We start from the raw sequence: 24,127 nt of genomic DNA, 5'->3' as shown, positions 1-24,127 counted from the left end.
CATGTATATGAATCTCTTAGAGCTATCATTACATTTCATAGTAAATGTTTATATAAGTCACTGTCTGTATTCTGAGTTCCTCAAGAATAGAATTTATATTTCCTACATCTTTGTCTATTCTTAGGTACCGTCACATCTCCCATCCTGACCTCAACCCACATCTTTAGTTCGAAGAGTGCACAGCCAGGAAGTGCTCATGAATTGTAAACTAACTGATTATAAGAAAGGCTTGTCCTCTCACTTACATTTCCTTAAACTGAATTTATTTTCATCATACTGTAAGCATATTCCATATATTCAAAATTAACAAAAACCAAAAGCTGCTGTATTTGTCTCTTCCCTCTCCCTCTTTCCTCCTTCAAATATATGAGTTTTCTCTTAAGGAAATTACCAAATTAAGTATGACATCAAATTAAAACTGATAATTTTATTCTACAATCATATAATTTAAAATGCGCATCATTTGTCCTTGAATTTTCTGTGAAAACTTTATACTTTATTGCCTTTATGTAATGCGGCTTTATATTTAAGTATATATTATAAGATGGTACCAAGGAAAATATATTGGGGAATAAACATGTTTTTGATCTTAACAGAATTCAGAAGTCATCAGAATAAGATTTTGGCTACAGACCAATCAATAAAATACACACAGATTAATTCTATTTTAAAAGTGTGCCATCTTAAAGCTCCCAAGGTAATTTCTTATGCTTTGTCAAAGGCATTTGACAAAAAGGGAAAAAAAGATTTTATCTGCTATTATAAAACTCTTGGGTTGGAAACTGAGAGTTTTTGTTTCTCTTTACATCTAATAAAAAGGCAAAAATCAAGAAGTTTGATAATACCTAATGTTTTATATGGCAATGAATACTCCTACTTCTAGAAGGAAGGTAAAATAGTGCATTAATTTTGGAGGGTCACTTGATAGCTATCAAAATACAAATGCACTTATCCAGTGACCCAGTTGCTCATTCCACTTTTAGGGATTTATCCTCAGATACACTTGCATGAGTACGTTAAGATATATGTACAAGGACATTCATTGCAGCATCACTTACGCTAGCAAAAAAAAAAAAAAAAAAAAAAAGAAGTTAAAAGATTATTTTTTCAATACCATATTAGAAAAGCCTAACCAAAGTATAGTTACCATCCCGTTCTCGTTCACTCTCAGGCCTTGCTCGGGGTCCAGTATCTGACCAATCACCACGAAGTCTTAAGCGCTTCACAGGAGGCTGTCGTAACTAAAAGACGAAGACGAAACTCATTTGCTCAACTCTTAAAACACGCTTTAAGTCTAACGGATTCTTCCCATGTCCTTGCTTTCTTTACTGAGGATGCAAATGAGATGCTACGTCAAAATACGAAAGCTCTTATAAGGACGAGATCTACTGATGGTACAGCTTACACTTAACATCTTCACCCTAAAGAGTCTGAACACAACTTTGAAATCATGTGTAGGTGACTTCTACTCCCACCTGTATCACTTACCAGCTGACCACAGGGAAGTTATCTAATCACACTGAGCCTGAGTTTTCTATTACGATGATACATGTAGTGTAGGTCAAGTACCTACATATCTGACAAGAGGAACGATCACTATTTGATTATCATTGACAGTTTAGTCTCCGATTCCCCCCAGCATCTACTGCAACCCTTCATGACTCACCTCAGGGTCTCTACTCTACCTTGTTTCCCTCGTTCTTGGCTAATACCTCTTCCTCCTACTTCAGAGAAAATACAGTCAGTCCTGCAGAAGTGACATCAATTTCCTCAGCTGCATTCTACAAACTTATCTATAATCTGCAACTTCCTAATTTCTTCTAACCTTTCTCCGAAGATGTATCATTTATTTTGTTAAGGCTGAATCTCTCCCATCTGTGCTTTTGCATTTTGTTCCTTCAAACTCCTCAAGCACCTTGCTTCAATAATTACTCCTTCCCACACCTGCATCCATTTCCTCATTTCTTCCTTACGATACGCTAAAGGTTTTTACCATTTTTAATACACAAAACACCTCAATTTTATGTTTTTAGTCAGCTATACTCTTTCCCCATGTTTTCTGAAGCTTTACTGTCAAGCTTCTTGAAAAAGGCCTATATTTATTCCTTTATCTACCACTCCTCCTTCACTTCACCGTTACCTTACGCTCCCATCTTTCCACTGAATTCATTCTCACCAATGTCATCAACGGGTGATTAATTGCTCAGTTCACTGATCAATGACAAAATGATCAACAATCAACTACCAATTCAAATGGCACATTGCCCAACTTATTTTGATGTCTATAGCACTTGACACTGTTGATTATTCTCTGTAACTTTTATATTTTTAACATTTGTGATTGAGATATAACACATATACCGTAATACCCACCCTTTTAAAGTATGTAAGTCAGTGGTGCATATGCTCAGAGCTGTGTAACCACTTGTATCACCACTAATTCCAGAACATTTTCATCACCTCAAAGAGAAATCCTATAGCTACGAGCAGCTACTCCCAATTTCTCCTTCGACTCAGTTCCTGGAGACCACCAATCTACTTTCTGGCTCTCTAGATATGCCCACTCTGGACATTTCATACAAATAGAAGCAGATGTGGCCCTTTCTGTCTGGCTTCTTTCACTTAGCATAATATTTTCGAAGTTCATCCATGTTGCCCCATGTATCAGTATTTCATTCCTTTTTACAGCTCAGTAATAGTCCATGATTTGGATATACCATGTTTTGTTTATTCATTCATCGGTCGATGCACATTGAGTTGTTTCCACTTTTTTGGCTACCGTGAATAATATTGCTGTGAACATATGTGCAAGTTTTTGTGGGGACATATGTCTTCAATTCTCTTCAGTATATATCTGGAAGTGGAATCGCCGGGTCACATGACAATTCTATGTTTAACTTTTGAGGAACTGCCCAACTGTTTTCCAAAGCAGCTGCACCATTTTACATTCCTATCAGCAACGTGTGAACGCTCCAATTTCTTCCTGTCTTCATCAACACCGTCACTGACTTTTTTATTTTAGCCAAACTGGTGAGTACGAAGTGGTACCTCACTGTGGTTTTGATATATTTTGGATACTAGATTCTAAATCATTAGTAAAATATAGGATATATACAGATTCTAAATCATAAATCAAATATATGTTATACAAACATTTTCTCCCATTTTGTGGGTCATTCCCTTTATTTTTATTTTTTTAACAAAACATTCACTGATATTTTCCCTGACAATTAAGCAGATTTGGATAGAAACTTGGTGACAACTTAGCTGTAAATTTTCTGTTTTCTCCTGGAAACCATTCTGAGCAATAAGGAGGTTGGGGGAAAAAAATATCTCAACACCCTCAGCAAAGAAGACAGAAAAATAAAAACCCTCACAAATTCCATAAGTAGGTAAATATGGCAAAGAGCAACAGAGGATAGAAAATCTACACAGGAAGCCACAAGTACGACACAGAATAACCAGAAGATTAGAGAAAGCCTAGTGTGGTAGCTGTCCAAAATCTTAGACTAAAATCATTTCCAGAAACAGAGGGCCTCACTCTATGTGAACTATATTTAGAATAGGATGGAGCCCTGCTCCATGGTTAGGGGAAGAAACTTTATATTATACAAGCAAAGAACTGGTTGTTATAACCTCAGCAACTATTTCTGGAACAAGACATTCAAGTTAAAAACAGTCCCAAGTTTGACTTTTTGAGATATGCAAAATAATCTAGTCAAGAATACCGAAAATGGTACAAGCATTAATTCAGTTATTCAAAGAAGATTTTCCTGAGCATGTTTTATGTGTCAGGCACTACTCTAGATAGTGGAAAAGGATCAATGGATAAACTATACAAAAATCCCAACGTCACAGAACTTATAGGCTACTGGAGTAGATACACAATACATGATTACAAAAAAAAGAAAGTAAAACATACAAAGAAAGTGCTGAGTGTTATGGGGAAAAAATTAAGTAGACAAAGGAGATAGGCAGTACCAGAAAGTTAAAGTCTGTGATTATCTGGGAAGACCATTCCATGCCTGGCAAACACAAAAGCTGTAAGGTGAAGCACACCTGGGCTGCCTGAGTAAGTAAGCAGACGTGGTCAGAGAAGAGCACAATAGAAGTACTGAGAGAACAACAGCAATAACAAGAACTACGTGAGACAAGGTCTTGAAGCCACTGTGGAAACCTTCGTTTTGCTTTAAATGAGATGGGCAGCCACCTGCAGTACTGATCAGAAGAGCAGCCTAATTTGACTCAGTTTTAAAGGATCACTTTGGCTGCTACGTAGCTAAAGGACTATGGGGGCAGAGGAGTCAAAGCAGGGAGACTGGTTAAAAGCTACCATAATAATCTAGGCGAGATGGTTGATGCCTTGGATCAGGGCAGTAGCGGGAGTCAGAATGGGAAGCTGTACTACAGATCTGGGGTATATATTTTAGGGACAAATCATGGGGACCAGGAGAACATTAGAGACTGGATCCAACAAAGCAGTAGTCCGATAATGGGGTGGGGCAAATAGGAAAATGTCAAAAAGATATTAGAGGAAAAAGAAAAGACAGAAAAGACAACAAAAAGAAAAAGGAACACAAAAAATAAGAAAAATGAGAAGTAAAAAAATTGAACTAGACAATGAAAAAAATAAAAGAGAAATTATTAGAGGATATAAAGAAATAAAAAGAAGCCCCCACAAATTAAGAAAATTTAAAAATACCACTGAAACACAAGAAAAAATCATGTGAAACTTTTATTCATATTTTAAAACCCTCCTCAATCATTTCTTACATTTCCAATCAAAATACATTATTCCTTCCTTTGGTCTACTCATATAGAACATAAGTTCTTGGTTTTTTTTAAGTTTATTTATTTTGAGAGCAAGAGCACATGCGTACATGGGCAGGGGAGAGGCAGAGAGAGAGAGGAAGAAAGAGAATCCCAAGCAGGCTCTGTGCTGATGTGGGGCTCGATCCCATGACCCTGGATTCATGACCTGAGTGAAAATCAAGAGCCGGACACTTAACTGACTGAGCCACCCAGGCGCCCCATAACATAACTCTTATTTAGAATTCTATTAAGTTTTATATATTCATTTATTTATATCTCTATTCCCACTAAACTGTAAATTCCTGAGGGAGAGGCTATGTCTTCGTCACAGTCATCCCAGATTTTCTAAAGTTTAGTACAGGACCTAGTGCACAGTAGGCACGTGTCAAGGATTTAGGATAAAACACTGAAGAACAGATGTTGAGCTTAAGAAGGAGACAGACTACCAACTTCTATATACACCTGTCAATTATTTGGTTTATTATAGAAGCATGATTTAGTTTTGTAATTTTAATCCATTTTCAGAATTATTTTTCTTAATTCAACAAAGAACACTGAGAAAACCACATTCACTGTTCACGACTCAGCCTCATTCACCCTGATTATGTAAACATACTGTGTTTACATATGTAAACACATAAGTATTCTATGGTACAAAAGCTGGCTGGCCCACTTCAAATGTTTCTGCATTCCAACTTTCATTATGTAACAGTCAGGAAGTTGGAATGTAACTTCATTCACTAAAACACGCATCTCAAGAGAAAATTACCCAGCAGCAACAAAATAACAGAGCAGATCTCATTTTTTCAATCAGGCCAGTAAAGTCAAAAACAGCCTTCGTTAGCCATCATACCCCTTTCTTTGTCAATTTCCTAATTCATTTAAATACACCGACACTTTCAAAAGCCCAAAATAGATTTATAAAGTTATCCCGATTTTTTCCTAATTTTATAGCCCTCTAAACCCGCAACCATAAGTACTGGATTTAGTTTTGCATCTCACAGGAATTACAAAATTGTTGTTCCTTAATACCTTCAAAATACGTTCACTGATAGGAGTTGGTCCAATACCAAAGAGTCACTGGTAATTAATAAAGCAACAGTTAATTTCAAAAACATTTACAAGCCAAGTGATTAAACATAGGACATTAAAAAAAAAAAAAGGCAAAATGAAAAATACGTTGGGGAAAGAAGTTTAATAGGTTAAAACAAACATTTTTCTATTGCTGTATATTGCCAAAAATACATTTTTTCTGGTTTTTGCCTTTTATAAATAAGATGGTTTGCTATTTTATTTTTTTAAAGATTTTATTTTTAAAAATTCTCTATATCCAATGTGGAACTTGAACCCACAACCCTAAGATCAAGAGTCACATGCTCTAAATGACTGAGCCAGCCAGGCACCCTAATGGTTCACTATTGTAGAGTCATTTTAGTGGCAGCAATTCTGTCACTTAGTTTTCAATATAGAATATTGTATGTGTATAGATATATATGTAACAGATATAAAATGTGATATATAAACTCCAATAAGACTAAATGTTTTCGTTCACCAATAGGAGTTAACCAAATACCATTTTCCATTCATATGTGGTCAGCAATCCCCTCCTCCCCCGATTGTGTGTGTGCATGTAATTTAGCTTGCCTTTTTCTCATTCGCTCAGATGTGTTCTGTAAAATAAACCCACGGATGTATGCCACTCGTTCATAATTGTGAAAGAGAGGCACCATCAGGAGAGAAGGGGATTGCTGTCCACATGTGAATAGAAAATGGTAACAGATACAACTCCTATTGGTGTATGAACAGAAACATTTAGTCTCTTGGGAATTTACACCTCCCATTTTTTATTATTTTAATTGCTTTTCCCACAACTGTTAGAACTGTTGATATTTCTTGCTTCCTCCTGTGCCTCTACAAAGTTAAAGAAACATTTTGCTATTAAAAATTTTCTCTTTAAAAATGTTTCACGATACTTTTTTCTAGTCAGCCCCTGTTCTTCCAGGTATATTCCAAGTCCTCTTTCAAAACTTCGACTATAAATGTCTTGCGAATAAATTCTATTTTTTGAAGGCCTACAGGCCCCAGGAGTCACTGAGTCAGTGTCTTCTGAACTGAATGAAGAACATGGTTTTGAGTAAGCTTACCTCTTCTCTTCTTTCTTCTGCAGAAGGAGTTTTAAGTTCTCGTGCTGTATCATCTTTCGGGTCAAAAAGATATATATAATCTGAAGAGTAACTAACGAGAATCTCTTGGCCATCTTCGCTGTAACACAGAGATGTCACCCTGCAGGACTTATTATTAAGATGGGAAGGGATGAAACGGGCAACCATTCCAGTAGTTCCTCGACCTGCATAATTCCCTAAATAAGAAAATAGGAAGTTGTATAATTTTTTTAAGAAAAACATTTTAAAAACTCTTAATCTGAATTACGAGATATGTGATTTAATGTAGCAATATAAAATCCAAACTATCCTGTTCTATTTCTAGAAGAGGCTCTTTTCTCAATAGTCTGATTTTATAACAAAATAATAAAGAATACAGCATAAAGTCTACGTATCTTTTAAAAAATCTCCTGAGTTGCTGGAATTCCAGATTACATACAGCATTTAATTAGAAATACGAGTTATTTAATCAGTGAAAATGATTTATGATTTAGGGGCACCTGGGTATCTCAGTCGGTTAAGAGTCCGACTTGATTTCAGCTCAGGTGACGATCTCACGGTTCCGGAGTCTGAGCCCTGAGTTGGTCTCTGTGCTGACTGACGGCATAGAGCCTGCCTGGGATTCTCTCTCTCCCCCTCCTCCACTCGCACTTTCATTCTTTCTCAAAAGTAAACATTTAAAAAGATAGCAAATAAAAATTTTTTTTAATTTACATTCACTTTTCCTCTTTTCCTTTCCTTCCCTCCTTCCCCTTCCTTTCCTCTCTTCCCTCCCTTTTCTTCCTTCCCTCGCTTCTCTTCCCTTCCCTCCCTTTGCTTCCCCTTCCTGTCCCTCCCTCTCCTTCCTTCCCTCTCTTTTCTTCCTTCCCTCTCTTCCCTTTCCTTCCTTCCTTTCTCCTCTCTTTCCCATCCCTTCCCTCTGCTTCGCTTCACTTCCCTTCCGTCCCTTCCTTCCCTCTTTCTTTCCCTTCCCTTCCTCCTCCCCTCTCTTCTCCTCTCCCCTCCCCTCTCCTTTTTTCTTTTCTTCTCTTTCTTTTCTTTCTTTCAGTAATCTCTACATCCAACATGGGGCTCAAACTCATGGTCCTGAGATCTCTTCCAACTGAGCCAGCCAGGCTCCCCTATGTTTTTAAAAGATTTTTGATTGTCCTGAAATTTTCCTCTTATAACATAACAAAGGGGGGTAGTATGCCAACTTTAATTAATTTTGGTAGTCATCAACATAATACAGTATAATAGAGAAAGGGTCAACTGGCATTTTATGCATTGGAGGTCTGGGAATGCTAAATTCTGAGAGTCCCATAAAACTGTACGAACACTGCACAAGGAGGCCTTGTTCTGCCGAAAATGTCAACCGTGTCCCATCTGTTGAGAAATAGTAAGTTAGCCTACAATTTCATATTATATTACTACTGTTCCCCCTAAAAGTGCATATCCAGATACATAAGACACCTCAATCACGGCTCCAAAACCAAACCAAACCCCACCTCGTCCTCCCATTTCCATAATCTATGTTCATTTTTACTGGACATAAATTGACCCTGAGCTTGAAATTGTTAGTTTCTGGCCAAGTCCATTTTTATTTTGGGCAATACAAAATACGCGAATATATGTAAGTGTGTATATATGTTTGTATATTTGGTGGGTATGTGGGTATAAAATCCTGGCCTTCCCTTACTGAAAAATGCTGAAGAACGATGGCTTTCAGTTGGGTATTTCAGAAGTGGTTTGATCCCACAGTGGATGAGGAGCGAATGAGGAGTTTCAGATGGATTCAACAGCATCGCTAACAGTACTTTAGGCATAAACATATGCTATACAGTAACACAAAGCCAAATCACTGTTCTTTCTAACTCTTCTGTCTCCTGCAAAGAGAAATTAGGAAAGCCAAGTGCCGGGGCACCTGGGTGGTTCAGTCAGTTGAGCGTCCAACTCTATTTTGGCTCAGGTCATGATATCGGGGTCGTGGGATTGAGCCCTGCGTTGGGCTCCATGCTGAGCATGGAGCCTGCTTGGGATTCTCTCTCTCTCTCTCTCTCTCTCTTCTCTCTATCCCTCTGCCTCTCTCCCCTGTTCGCTCTTTCTCACTCTCTCTAAATTGAAATTAAAAAAAATTTTTTTAAAGCAAGTAAGGCGAAGTGTTGTGGGCTGATAGTGTCCCCCACAAAATTTACGTCCACCCAGAACCTCAGAATGGTTCTGGAATATTTGGGATATTTGGAAATAGGGTCTTTGTAGATATAATTAGTAAGATGAGGTCATAACTAGATTAGAGTGGACCCTAGATCCAATATGTCCTCATACAAGGAGGAAAATGTGGATTCAGACACACACACGGGAGAATGGCATGTCAACACAGAAGCAGAGATTGAAATGAAACATTTAAAAGCCAAGATTAGGGGCACCTGGGTGGCTCAGTCGGTTAAGCATCTGACTTCGGCTCAGGTCATGATCTCACGGTCCGTGAGTTCGAGCCCCGCGTCAGGCTCTGTGCTGACAGCTCAGAGCCTGGAACCCGTTTCAGATTCTGTGTCTCCCTCTCTCTGACCCTCCCCCGCTCATGCTCTGTCTCTCTCTGTCTCAAAAATAAATAAACATTAAAAAAAAATTTTTTTTAATAAAAAAAAAATAAGAGCCAAGATGAATAGCAATCACCAGAAGCCAGAAGTATGCAATAGATCCTCCCTGAGAGCCACCAGCAGAAAACCCTGTGAAACCTTGATTTTAGACATGTAGCCTCCAGAAATGTGAGAATCAATTTCTGTTATCTTAAGCCACCCAACATGTGGCAATTCATTATGACAGTCATAGAAAACTAACATGCCAACTGTTACAACTTTTTAAGGTGACAAACTACAAAAGCATCACACTGATAGGGTCATAAAACCTTGGTAAAATGCTGTTTCTCTACGAATCCGTATTATTTAATTACATTGTGTTTACTGAATTTTATGACAAACTAACGACATTTTAAAACTGCAAATACGTCCTATAGATTTATTCTTTGAACTGACAGAATCTTATATTTTCTCTAACATACAGCTGTTTACCTGTGGCTCTTGTGCCCAGCATTCGCCGATCATATATTCGTACTGAGCTATCTGAACAGCCGACAGCAAGATAATAAGGTATCGGTGGACAAATAGCTACCGAGGTGGCGGCACGTCGGCAGTTAATTAAAATATCCTATGAAAGAGAAAACACCAGCGTCACAGAGCTCTGCCACAGAGAGGATACTCTAAAGATTTAAAACACTTGAACATTACAAATACTATCCTTTGAATTAGAAGAAAATAACCTTTCTTAAAAATCCTAAGCTAGGATGATAATGAGAAGGAAAACAACAACATGGTTTTCTTTTCATTTATTTTTCAGATATCTGTTAGTGTTTCTAACAAATTCAGCTGACGTGAGATCAAAAGAGATATACGTGGTCAATATTCCTCCTCAGCAGTTTATCACTGTAAGGAAAATTCCTTTTTTTCTTTTTTTACAGCTTGCTACACAATTCCAAAATTGACTTCTAACACAACATTGTAAATTTTCCTTATAAACCAATCAAAATAAAAATCATATGGAAAGATAAATTGGAGGTTAAAAAAGCAAATAATATTTGAGTAATGAAAATTACATTCTGAAAAGGAAAAAACAAAAATTACTCCGAAATACAAGACTAAAACTGAGTAATTATGTTAGGTCAGCAAGATTTAATGAAATTAAATCCATCCACAATCTTAGAACCTAGAGATAACTTATTGTCCGATTTTAATTATAATGTTAATTTTTTTGTCACTTGTACAAAAATTTGATTCTTACATCTTTGCAATCTTCTTTCGTGCAGCTAGTTTTGATGCGTGTGTCAAACCACCTAACAGTTCCGTCTTCACCACAAGAGAGAAAAGTATACGGGTCATTGGGTACAGTCATAATCTGAAGGTGAAAACAAAAGTACAGGTAATGTTATTGAGCACTTGGATGGTTCTGAAAGACATCGCTACCGTTCCATAAAATAAAATGAAGAATAAATAATAAAGTAAAACTGTCTTCTTATTCACAGACGATTTGATCATGTAAGCAGAAAATCCTATGTAATCAATTTTTAAAAAATTTATTAGAATAAGCGAATGTAGCAAAGTTGTAGGATACAAGATCAATATATAAAAATCAATGTCACGTCTCTATACCAGCAACAAAATCATCAGATACTGAAATTTTAAAAATATCATTTACAATAACATGAAAAATATGAACTACTTAAACATATGTAAGACACATGATACTGAAAATTATAAAACATTGCTGGGGCGCCTGGGTGGCGCAGTCGGTTAAGCGTCCGACTTCAGCCAGGTCACGATCTCGCGGTCCGTGAGTTCGAGCCCCGCGTCGGGCTCTGGGCTGATGGCTCGGAGCCTGGAGCCTGTTTCCGATTCTGTGTCTCCCTCTCTCTCTGCCCCTCCCCCGTTCATGTTCTGTCTCTCTCTCTGTCCCAAAAATGAATAAACTTTGAAAAAAAAAAAAATTAAAAAAAAAAAAAACATTGCTGAGTAAAATTAAAGTCCTAAGTAAAGTAAGGGAGGTGTATTGTGTTCATGGATTGGAAGATTTTTTTTTTTATTTTAGAGAGAGAGACAGAGCACATGAGGTGGAGGAGAGGGGCAGAAGAAAAAACAGAGCAAATCTCAGGCTCCACACTCAGCACAGGGCCCAGGGCTCGATCGCACAACCCTGAGATCATGACCTGAGCTGAAATCAGGAGCCAGACATTCCACTAACTGAGTCACCCAGGAGCCCCTCAATTGTATTTTTTTTTAGTTTATTTATTTATTTTGGGAGTGTGCATGCGCACGAACGGGGGAGGGGCAGAGAGAGAGAGAGAGAGAGAGAGAGAGAGAGAGAATCCCAAGCAGGCTCCACACTATCAGCACAGAGCCCAATGCAGGGCTCCATCTCAGATCATGACCTGAGCCAAAAGCAAGAGTTGGATGCTTACCGACTAAGCCAACCAGGTGCCCCTCAACTGCATTTTTAAATTTTTTTTTTTCAACGTTTTATTTATTTTTGGGACAGAGAGAGACAGAGCATGAACGGGGGAGGGGCAGAGAGAGAGGGAGACACAGAATCAGAAACAGGCTCCAGGCTCGGAGCCATCAGCCCAGAGCCCGACGCGGGGCTCGAACTCCTGGACCGCGAGATCGTGACCTGGCTGAAGTCGGACGCTTAACCGACTGCGCCACCCAGGCGCCCCTCAACTGCATTTTTTATACAGCTACATTTAAAAATTAAAATCCTTAAAAAGATAATATTTATGACTGTACCAAAATACCAAATACTTAAAAAATTTAAGGAAATCTAGAGTAACACCACATAAAAATTGTAAAATATTGAGAGAAATTAGAAACCTTAATAAATGCAAAACCATATCATCTTCATTGATTAGAATATGTAATAATTGTTAAGATATTAGTTTACCCTGTATTTATTTTTAAATTCAGTATAATAACAATCCAACTTTCAGCAAATTGTTTTTTAGCTTTTTGTTTTTTTAGTTTATTTATTTTGAGACAGACAGACAGACAAAGAGAGCAAGCAGAGGAAGGGCAGAGAGCGAGCGGAACAGAGGATCTGAGGCCGGCTCTGCGCAGACAGCAGAGAGCCCACGCAGGGCTCAAACTCACGAACCGTGAGATCATGACCTGGGCCAAAGTCACACACTTAACTGACTGAGGCACCCAGGTGCCCCAGCAAATTGTTTTTGTTGGCAACCAATATGCTGGTTTGAAAAGTTATACTGAGGGGCACCTGGGTGGTGCAGTCGGTTAAGCGTCCGACTTCAGCCAGGTCACCATCTCGCGGTCCATGAGTTCGAGCCCCGCGTCAGGCTCTGGGCTGATGGCTCGGAGCCTGGAGCCTGTTTCCGATTCTGTGTCTCCCTCTGCCTCTGCCCCTCCCCCATTCATGCTCTGTCTCTCTCTGTCCCAAAAATAAATAAACGTTGGAAAAAAAAAAATTAAAAAAAAAAAAAAAAAGAAAAGTTATACTGAAACACAAAGAATCTTGAAACAGTAACTCTACTAGATACGAAGATTCATTACAAAGCTATTGCAATTAAAACAGTTTGGTAGGGGCGCCTGGGTGGCGCAGTTGGTTAAGCGTCCGACTTCAGCCAGGTCACGATCTCGCGGTCCGGGAGTTCGAGCCCCGCGTCAGGCTCTGGGCTGATGGCTCAGAGCCTGGAGCCTGTTTCCGATTCTGTGTCTCCCTCTCTCTCTGCCCCTCCCCTGTTCATGCTCTGTCTTTCTCTGTCCGAAAAATAAATAAACGTTGAAAAAAAAAAATTAAAAAAAAAAAAAAAAAGTTTGGTATTTTAAAAAGTACAAATAGGCCAACGGTGCAAAATAGAGTACAGAAATGGATCTATCCACATATGAACTCTTTATTTATGATTAATGGCACACTGAATAGCAACAGCAGGGAAAACAATCTTTACCATAAAAGATGGTGGGTAAAATCCATATGGAGAGTGATATCGGCAAAATTGCAAAACAGGATGCCTCAACTCATTCCCCTAGAGAAACACTGGCTTTCAATAACAATATAAAGTCAAAAAGCCTTTATGAGAATACCAAAGACCAGTTAAGAAAGCAATACACCAGGAAAGTTCAAAGCCAAGTACAGCCATAATGAAAGGAATAAGAAAAGCTTATTTCATTTCAATTCACACCAGAGCCTTCCCCAAGGCAGCAGAGCACAAAACTGGGGGGGGGGGGGGAGGGGGGGAGGGGGGGCGGGGGGGAGCGGGGCGGGTGGAAAGCCCAACTTGCAGCTTCTCCATTGGAAAGGAAAGAGAAGAGTGGAATGTATGTCCAACATTCCAGCTTACAGGCAGGTGGAGGAGGGCTACCAAGGGAGTAGTTTCTGTCTCTCCTGACTCAGCATTGATAAAACTTGAGAGAACAAAAGAGAGCACAGTGGCTTCCTTGCAGGATCACAGATGGAAAAGGGAGCAGAATGGAATGGAAAATTCCATCACTCTGAATGGACCGGAGAAGACGCATCCTCATAAAAAGTTTAAGGGACCTCCAGAATCTCTAGCTGGGCTGACTGGTGAAGACCTTCCCTACATAAAACCCGTCTAAAAAGACCAGGAGAAGATGGCTATTTTTTCCAAAGCAAAAACCACAACAACAAAATAATGAGGCACACAAAGATACAGTGTAACAGCCCAAAGGAACAAAATAAATTTTCAGTAACTGACCCTAATAAGATGAAGATCTACGAACTGCCTAAGAAAAGAATTCAAATTAATCGTACTAAAGAAGCTCAATGCATCACAAGAGGACACAAATACACAACTGAATGAAACTAGGGAAACACTGCATGAACAAAAGGAGAATATCTCCAGTGAAGTAAAAACTGCAGAAAGAGGCAAGTGGTAATTTTAGACATGAAGAATATAATAACATTTACCAATTTACTAGAGGGGATCAACATCAGGCTTGATCAAGCAGAAAGAAGAATCAACAAACCTGAAGACAACTCATTTGAAATTATTGTGTCAGAGGAACAAAAAGGAAGAATGAAGGAAAGTGAAGAAAACCCTAAAAGACTTCTAAACTGAGCAATATATATGGAAGTTCCAGACGAAGAAAAGGGAGAAGCAGAGAGCTTGTTTGAAAAAATAATGGCTGTAAACTTTCCAAATCTTCCCAAAGAAAATGGACAGCCATACTCAAAAAGCTCAACGGACTCCAAGTACGATGAGCCCAAAGAGGCCACACTAAGACATATTATAGGCAACCTGTCGAAAGTCAAAGACAGAATCTTGAAAGTAGCAAGGGAAATGTGAGTCATCATGTACAAAGGAGCTCCCATTAGATCAGTGGATTTCTCAGCACAAACATCACAGGCCAGGAGGGAATGGGATAATATATTCAGAGTGCTGAAAGAAAAACAACAACAACAACAACCACCACCAAAAAACCGTGCAAACCAAGAATACTATATCCAGCAAAACAAAAGAAAGAAAGACCTTCCTGATAAACAAAAGCTGAGGGAGTCAGTCCATCACCACAAGATCTGCTTTCCAAGAACAACTAAAGGGAGTCCTTCAAGTTAAAACAAAAAGTACCAGACAGCAAAACACACAAGCATAGAAAAACATAAAGGTTTGGGGGCACCTGAGTGGCTCAGTCAGTTGTGAGTCCGACTTCAGCTCAGGTCATGACCTCACGGTTTGTGGGTTCGAGCCCTGTGTCGGGCTCTGTGCCGACAGTGCCAAGCCTGCTCTGGGTTCTGTGTGTTTGTCTCTCTCTCCCTGCCCCTCCTCCACTTGTGCTTTCACTCTCTCTCTCAATAATAAATATTAAAAAAATTTTTTTAATATAAAGGTCTCTGGGAAAGGTAAATAGACAACTACAGAAATCTTTGTAAACATGATGTGTAAATCACTTTTAATTTGGGCATAGGGTTTAAAGGATAACAGTGTTAAAATTATTGTAACACTAGAGTCAATGAATACAACATATACAAAGATGTGATATGTGACAGTGAAAATAAAAGGGGGGAAGGAGGAACACCTAGGTGGTGGCTCAGTCCATTAAGCATCCAACTCTTGATGTTGGCTCAGGTCATGGCTCTTGATTCACAAGTTCAAGCCCCACAATGGGCTTGCACTGACAGCATGGATTGTGCTTTAGAGGTTCTGTCTCCCTTTCTCTCTGCCCCTCCCCAGCTCATGCTCTCTCTCTCCCTCAAAATAAATAAATGAACTTTAAAAAAATAAAATAAAGTGGGGGAAGGATGTAACGGAGTAATTTGTGTATGTGACTGAAGTTGTTACCAGTTTTTTTTTTCAGTGTTTATTTTTATTTTTTGAGAGAGAGAGAGAGAGAGAGAGACAGAGTGTGAGCAGGGGAAGGGCAGAGAGAGAGAGAGAGAGAGAGAGAGAGAGAGAGAGAGAGACAGAATCCGAAACAGGCTCCAGGCTCTGAGCTGTCAGCACAGAGCCCAATGTGGGGCTCGAACCCACAAGCTGTGAGATCATGACCTTAGCCGAAGACGCTTAACTGACTGAGCCACCCAGGCACCCCCAAGTTGTTACTAGTTTAAGATAAGTTGTCATAACTTTAAAATGTCTTACGTAATCCTTATTTTAACCACAATGAAAACATCTGTAGAAGACGCACAAAGGAAAGGAATCAAAGAATGTCAATACAAAAAAAAAGAAAATCATTGAAACCATAAAAACAAGAGTAATAAAATCATTATAAGACACACAGAAAAAAATGGTAAAATGGTAATAGAAAGTACTTCCCTATCTGTACTTTAAGTAAATAGTACACTACCAAGTAGGAAGTTTATAGCAGTAAATACCTACACTAAAAAATAAGGAAGATCTCAACCAACAACTTACACTTCGAAGAACTAACAAAACAACAACAAACTAAACCCAAAGTTAGAAAAGGAAGGAAATAATAAAGACTAGAGCAGAAATAAAGGAAATGAAAGATAGAAAATATCAATGAAACTAAGTTGGTTTTTTCATTTTGAAATATGAGAAATATTTATTTATTTTGAAATATTTATTTATTTTGAAAGTGAGAGAGAGAAAGAAAACACAAGAGGGGGAGGGGCAGAGAAAAAAATACCAAACAGGCTCCTGAATCTCATGAATCCTGAGATCATGACCTGAGCCGAAATCAAGAGCTGGGCGCTTAAATGACTGAGCCACCCAGGCATCCCTGAAAGTTGGTTTTTTAAAAAGATCTTCAATATTGACAACTCTTCCCTAGACTGAGAAAAAAAGAGAAAAGACTCAACAGAAATCAGAAATGAAAGAAGAGACATTACTATGTCACAGAAATAAAAAGCAACTTAAGAGACTTGTATGAATAATTATACAACAACACATGGAACAACCCGGAAGCAACATACAACCTATCAAAACTAAATCATGAAGAAATAAACAATTTGAACAAACCTATAAATAGTAAGGAGATAGATCAGTAATCAAAAACATGCCAACAAAGAAAAACCCAGAACCAGATGGCTTCACTGAGGAACTTTACCTACATTTAAAGAATTAACACCAGGGGGTGCCTGGGTGGCTCAGTTGGTTGAGTGTCTGACTTCAGCCTAGGACATGATCTTGCCGTTCCCAAGTTTGAGTTCCGGGTCAGGCTCTGTGCTGATAGGTCAGAGCCTGGAGCCTGTTTTGGATTCTGTGTCTCCCTCTCTCTCTCTCTGCCCCTCCCCTGCTCATGCTCTGTTTCTCTCTCTCAAAAATAAACATAAGAAAGAAAGAAAGAAAGAAAGAAAGAAAGAAAGAAAGAAAGAAAGAAAGAAAGAAAGAAAGAAAGAAAGAAAGAAAGAAAGAAAGAAAGAAAGAAAGAAAGAAAGAAAGAATGAATTAACACCAATCCTTTTCAAAAACTTCAAAAAAAAAAAAAAAAAACAACTGAAGAAACAGGAACACTACCAAATTCATTCTATGTGGATAGCTTTATTCTGATACCCAAACCAGACAAAGATACTAAAAGAAAATAAAACTATAGACTATATCCCTGATGAATACTTATATAAAACTCTTCACAGAATACAAAAACAAAACAAAACAAAACAAAACAAAAAACACACGTTAAAAGGATTATTCATGCTTCGGATTCTGTGTCTCCCTCTCTCTCTGCCCCTCCCTGCTGACTCTGTCTTTCTCAAAAATAAGCATTAAAAAAATTTTTTTTAACAGGCAAAGGACTTCAATAGACATTTTCCAAAGAAGATATACAAATGGCCAACAAACACAAAAAGGGATACTCAACATCACCAATTATTAAGGAAATGTAAATCAAAACCACAGTGAGGTATCTCCTCACACCCATTAAAATGGTCATCCCCTCAACAGGTTGAGCCTCAGACTTCAGCTCAGGTCATGATCTCAGGGTTCATGAGTTTGAGCCCCGCGTTGGACTCTGTGCTGACAGTTCAGAGCCTGGAGCCTGCTTCGGATTCTGTGTCCCCCTCTCTGTCTGCCCCTCCCCTGCTCATGCTCTATCTTACTGTCTCTCTCAAGAATAAACATTAAAAAAAATAAAAACAAAATAAAATGGTCACTCCTGGAAAAAAACCCCAGAAAATAGAAAACAAGGACGTGGAAAAACTGGAACCCTTACGCGCTGTTGTTGGGACTGTAAAATGGAACACCTGCTATGGAAAACAGTATGGAGGTTCCTTAAAAAATTAAAAGTAGATTTATCACATGACCCAGCAATCCCCCCTCTGGGTATACACATCCAAAAAATTGAAAACAGAATCCCAAAGATATATTTGCACCCCTAGGTTCATTGCAGCATTATTCACAATAACCAAGAGGTGGAAGCAGCCCAAATGTCCACTGATGAGTAAATGAGGAAATGGACTGTATGCTACACACATACAATCAGAGAAGAATAAGCCTTAAAAAAGAAGGAAATCCTGCCATAGGCTGATATGGATGAACCTTGCGAACATTATGCCAGTCACAAAAAGACAAAATACTGCATGATTCTGCTTACACAAGGTATCTAAAACTCAGAAACAGAAAGTAAAACGGAGGTTGTCAGGGGCTGGGGGAAAAGGGAATAGCAGAATTGTTCAATGGATAGAGTTTGGTTTAAAAAACAAAATTGATTCTAACTACACTGTATATGCATTCAACAAAAACACCCTTGGCAAATGGATATATATATATTATTCAAATGTCCTTAAAGGGAATGCCCCTTTGTATACTGTTTGGGATTCTGATTTAATTTTCCAAGAAAATAAGTTACGTTAATATAAAAATCCATATGGAGAAAAAAAGTTTACTCCTACTTCATGCTACCACAAAAATCAAATCCAGGTGAATTATAAGATCTAAATGCAAAGACAAAACAATAAACTTAAAAAAAATTTTTTTTTAATGTTTACTTTTCAGAGAGAGACAGAGATAAGCAGGGGAGAGGCAGAGACAGAGAGGGAAACACCGAATCCAAAGCAGGTTCCAGGCTCTAAGCTGTCAGCACAGAGCCCGATGAGGGGCTTGAACTCACGGACTGTGAGATCATGACCTGAGCCAAAGTCAGCGCTTAATCGACTGAGCCACCCAGGCGCCCCAAAACAATAAACTTTTAAAAGGGAAAATGGAAGAATATCTCCATAACCTCGAGACAGGAAAAAATATTCTGACCAGGATGCAGAAAGCACTAACTAATAATAAAGGAAAAGACTAATATATTAGATAATATTAAAAACATGTCTTCATCCAAAGACACCATTAGGGAGAGGTGGGGGGAGTGGGCACAATGGGTGATGGGCATTAAGGAGGGCACTTGTTGGGATGAGCCCTGGGAGTTAATACATAAGTGATGAATAAATCAATTAAACAAAACAAAACAAAGACACCATTAGGAAAGTGAAAATACAACCACAGAGTAGGAAAAGGCAGGTCTATATGCAGAAGACATTAAGAAACTCCTATAAATCAAAAAATAATGAAATAAGATGAAAAGCCCAATAGAAAGACTGGAATTTTGAATAGGCACTTGACACATGAAGAGATGATCAACTCCAGCAGTATCAACAGGGAAAGGCATTTGAAACATAAAATGACACTACACAAACTCCCAAAATGAGAAATTAATAATACCAAATGTTGGCAAAGATGAGCAACAATAGAAACTCCTGTATGCTATTGGCAGGAATATAAGTTGTTATGATTATTTTGCAAAATTATTTGGTAATATCTCTAAAACAAACAAATATGTGGCCATCTGGCTGGCTCAGTTGATTGTGCATCTGACTTTGGCTCAGGTCATGATCTCACGGTTTGTGAGTTTCAGCCCCACATTGGGCTCTCTGCTGTCAGTACAGAGCATGCTTTGGATCTTCTGTCCCCCTTGCTCTCTGCCCCTTCCCCACTTGCACTCTCTCCCAAAAATAAACAAACATTTAAAATAAATAAATATCCTATGGCCAAGCAAGTCTACTTCTAAGTACATACCCAATGAAGTATATATGCATTTATGTACTTAAAATCATGTGAAGGAATGTTCTCCAAACTGGAAATCAAATTTAAAATTTTCATCAACAGAACAATCCATCAATCATGGTACATTCACACAATGGAATACTACAGAGCAATGAACAAATTATAGTTGTATCCAACATAGATGAATTTCACAAATTATTAAATATCGGAATGAGGGGGCTTTGGGGATACTTAATGCTTTCATATTTCTTTTTTTTAATTTTTTTTTCAATGTTTTATTTATTTTTGAGACAGAGAGAGACAGAGAATGAACGGGGGAGGGGCAGAGAGAGAGGGAGACACAGAATCGGAAACAGGCTCCAGGCTCTGAGCCATCAGCCCAGAGCCCGACGCGGGGCTCGAACTCCCGGACCGCGAGCTCGTGACCTGGCTGAAGTCGGACGCTTGACCGACTGCGCCACCCAGGCGCCCCATTGCTTTCATATTTCTTAACTTAGATAGTTGCTACATGCATAGATTTACTTTATGATAATTTACCAAGCTATATACTTAGGATTTATATACTTTTCCTATGTGTTTTGTACTTCAATTAAAAAAAAAAAAAAAGTTTAATGGTAGATGGAATAAGGTCAACATACATCTAATCAGAATTCCAGAAGAAAAAAACTCTCCATTTGGTAAAGAATAACTAAAGACCTATTGACTGCAAATTTCCCACATTTTTCTACATGCCAGTTTCTCAGACCAAAACATCAGTAAATTCCAACTATGACAAATAAAAAGGAAATCTAAATCTAAAAACATGGTGGTGACATTAATGACGGGAAAAACAACAAAGAAAAATACAATTAAAAGCAGTGAAGGCAGAGAGACACATTAACCAAACAGAAATGACAATTAGACTGATGATTGAGTTCTCAACTTCAACAATGAAGTCAGAATACAGTAGAATATCATCTGAAATAAAATAACTATCAAACTAGAAGTCTATATCCAACAAAACTACCTGTGAAGAATTGGTATGAAAGTCTTCATTTTCTGGAAAAAGACGAAAAGGGAAGGAAGGAAGGAAAGAAAAGGATAATTGGAAACAAAAATTGTTTCTAATAACAAACCTGCACAAAAAGAAACTCATAAAGAATGTATTTTATATACACAATGACCCCACATGGAAAAATCTGTGGTGGAAGAGCCAAAGGTATTAGTAAACAAATACTAACAAGACAATGATTAATATTTCATTCATGAGAGAAAAGATGTAACTAAATTCAGAACAATATAAACATATGAACTCAGACAAGGGATGAAGAGATTACAATGTTCCAAAGGGCTTTATTCAGAGAAGGGCAAAGGTATTTATTGATTTTAGACTTTGTTGCTAATTTTTAAAACAGGAATGTCTATTTTCCATGCAAGTAGCAGAAACAAAATAGAAAGCAAAATCCTCAAACAATTTCAAAAGAAGAAAAAAGACGAGTGGGGAATGTATGGAGGAAAAAAAAAAACCAGAAAGAGAAAGCAATTAATAAGATATATTAATAGATCCAAATATATCATTTTTCACAATAAATGTAAATTGACTAAAATCTCCAGTTCAAGGCCAAAATTGTGAGAATGGATGAGGAAATCAAATCTAGCTATATACTACTTCTTTAAGTACACACCAAAACATGAGGTTACCAGAGAACTGAAATTAAAATCACAGAAAAAGATACATCAAGTTAACACAAATAATGGGAAACCAATGAATGTTCTGATACAAAGAAATGACACAAAAAGATTTTAAAAGAGCATTCTGTAGAATAAGCAATTTTTCTGAACAAGTTAAGCTGTATACTTGAGTCTTAAATTCATTTTACCTCACTTAATTCAGGAGAGGGCTTGAGCTTATTAATGTCCTTGAGGAATCTGATTCTTTTGCCTAGTGTACTAGCATTCTTTCTGCCCCGGGAACATTTGATAAGCATGCCATCAATGACTTTATGTAAGACACTGATAAAGTGTTTAAGACACTGAAGCCTAGTATACAAGTTTGTAGCACAGTAACAGAGAAGAATTTTTAAAGGCTGACATCTGTTTGCAATTACAAACCCTATTACTATTACATTTTATTTCTTTATTCACAAGGCTATCAACATACATGCTCTCAAGTACTTTACTGAAATCTAGGTAGTCTGTCACTAATTTCTGTTTCTACATATGCACGAATGTACATACGTTCACATACATACATACTTACACAAACGTTACAAAATTACACATACATACATACTTACGCAAAAGCACACACTTACATATGATCATATATATATAATCACAGTAAAACTGTACCTCATAGGTAGTTCCATAATGGCACGTAAATTGGCATTGTCTGTTGGTTTCTGCATCTTGCTCAACATTGGTATAGAATATTACTCCATCCCCAGAGCAGGAAACAATCTGCTTATCGTTTGTGCATGGTAAGAACTTTGCACTAAATATATTCGCTCGGTGCCCTGAACGAACTGTTGTCAAAACCTAAAACAGAAAGACAAAGAAGTTCTTGGTAATTTATTATTTCTTAGAAAGTAACATTCATATTTCATATAATCTTGGTCAGGAGTAAATTTTCATTAACATTCTTATCTCAATAAAAAAATGGTTATCTGAGGGGTGCCTGGGTAGCTCAGTCGGTTAAACGTCCGACTTCAGCGCAAGTTATGATCTCGTGGTTCAAGTTCAAGCCCGACAACAGGGCTCCGTGCTGACAGCTCAAAGCCTGGAGTCTGCTTCAGATTGTGTCTCCCTCTCTCTCTGCCCGTCCTCCCCTCACACTCTGTGGCTCGCTCTCTCTCAAAAATAAACAAACATTAAAAATTTTTTTCAAATTATAATTTGATTCCAAAAGATTATAATTTAAAAAAATCAGAATCTCAGATATTTTCTTTTTTTCTCTCTGATATATGAAGAAGTATCATCAACAGGAATACTACTGTGAAAATTAAATGTACATACTTCCACCTATTTGGTGAAGCTGCTCATTCATAAAATCTCAGTAAATTAAAAAAAAGGACCATTATATATAGAGACAGAGAAGATGATTTTTATTATTCTAAAAATATTTTCCTGTATTTTTCAGATAATCTACTTTCAACAAGTTACTTTCAGGATTAGAGAGAGGGTACAGGGGTGGGGAGAAAGGACCATCCTGACTTTTGAAACTGTTTACTAGATAATTTTTAAGCTATTCCCTTTCAGGATAAAGAAATAAAAGTAAACTGAATTTAAATGAATCATGAAGTCAAAATAATGAAATGGTACAGATGAAACTACAGCAGAAGTCCCAACATCTAATTCCTTAACATTAATTAATTAATTTAATTCCTTAAAATTCCTGTGACAGAAATGTGGTTTGTTTTTTTTTAAGAGAGAGAGAGAGAGAGAGAGCATGAGTAGGGGAGGAGCAGAGAGACAGGGAGACATAGACTCGGAAGCAGGCTCCAGGCTCTGAGCTGTCAGCAAAGAGCCTGACACGGGGCTCAAACCCACGAAACGTGAAATCATGACCCGAGTCAAAGTCAGACGCTCAACCGAGGGAGCCACCCAGGCGCCCCACAGAAATAAAGTTTTAAATAAATATTCAAATATTTGCAACATACACTGCAGATATATGACCAACTCTCCTAATAGTTCTTAAAAATTGAGAGAAAGAAACTTAACAAAACCTGTTGTGGTTTTTTTTAATTTTTTTTTTAAACGTTTATTTATTTTTGAGACAGAGAGAGACAGCATGAACGGGGGAGGGTCAGAGAGAGGGAGACACAGAATCTGAAACAGGCTCCAGGCTCCGAGCTGTCAGCACAGAGCCCAACGTGGGGCTCAAACTTACAGACCGTGAGATCATGACCCAAGCCGAAGTCGGCCGCTTAACTGACTGAGCCACCCAGGCGCCCCAAAACCTGAGTTTTTTTAATTGAATGGGCAAAAGATCCAAATAGATAGTTCACTGAATGGTATACAAATAGCCCTTAAGAACGTGAGAAAAGGGGCGCCTGGGTGGCTCGGTTGGTTAAGCGTCCGACTTTGGCTCAGGTCACGATCTCACGGTCCGTGAGTTCGAGCCCCGCGTCGGGCTCTGTGCTGACAGCTCAGAGCCTGGAGCCTGTTTCGG

General features: G+C 38.1%; 1 protein-coding gene across 9 annotated transcripts in view; it reads right to left on the bottom strand.

Moving 5' to 3' along the window:
* The window catches only part of DCAF6 (DDB1 and CUL4 associated factor 6), a 136,433-nt gene that overhangs the window by 79,062 nt on the left and 33,244 nt on the right, over positions 1-24,127 (bottom strand). For all 9 annotated transcript variants that reach the window (XM_043567661.1, XM_043567662.1, XM_043567660.1 and 6 more), the window contains exons 4-8: positions 22,309-22,494; positions 10,791-10,904; positions 10,025-10,160; positions 6,957-7,171; positions 1,148-1,241 (exon numbers count right to left, since the gene is read on the bottom strand). In XM_043567661.1, the coding sequence (XP_043423596.1) occupies positions 1,148-1,241; positions 6,957-7,171; positions 10,025-10,160; positions 10,791-10,904; positions 22,309-22,494 (745 nt within the window). The remainder of the gene's footprint in view (positions 1-1,147; positions 1,242-6,956; positions 7,172-10,024; positions 10,161-10,790; positions 10,905-22,308; positions 22,495-24,127) is intronic.

Source organism: Prionailurus bengalensis, chromosome E4 (assembly GCF_016509475.1).
Source record: "Prionailurus bengalensis isolate Pbe53 chromosome E4, Fcat_Pben_1.1_paternal_pri, whole genome shotgun sequence".
NCBI lineage: Eukaryota > Metazoa > Chordata > Mammalia > Carnivora > Felidae > Prionailurus > Prionailurus bengalensis.
This window is presented reverse-complemented; position numbering and strand designations above follow the sequence as displayed.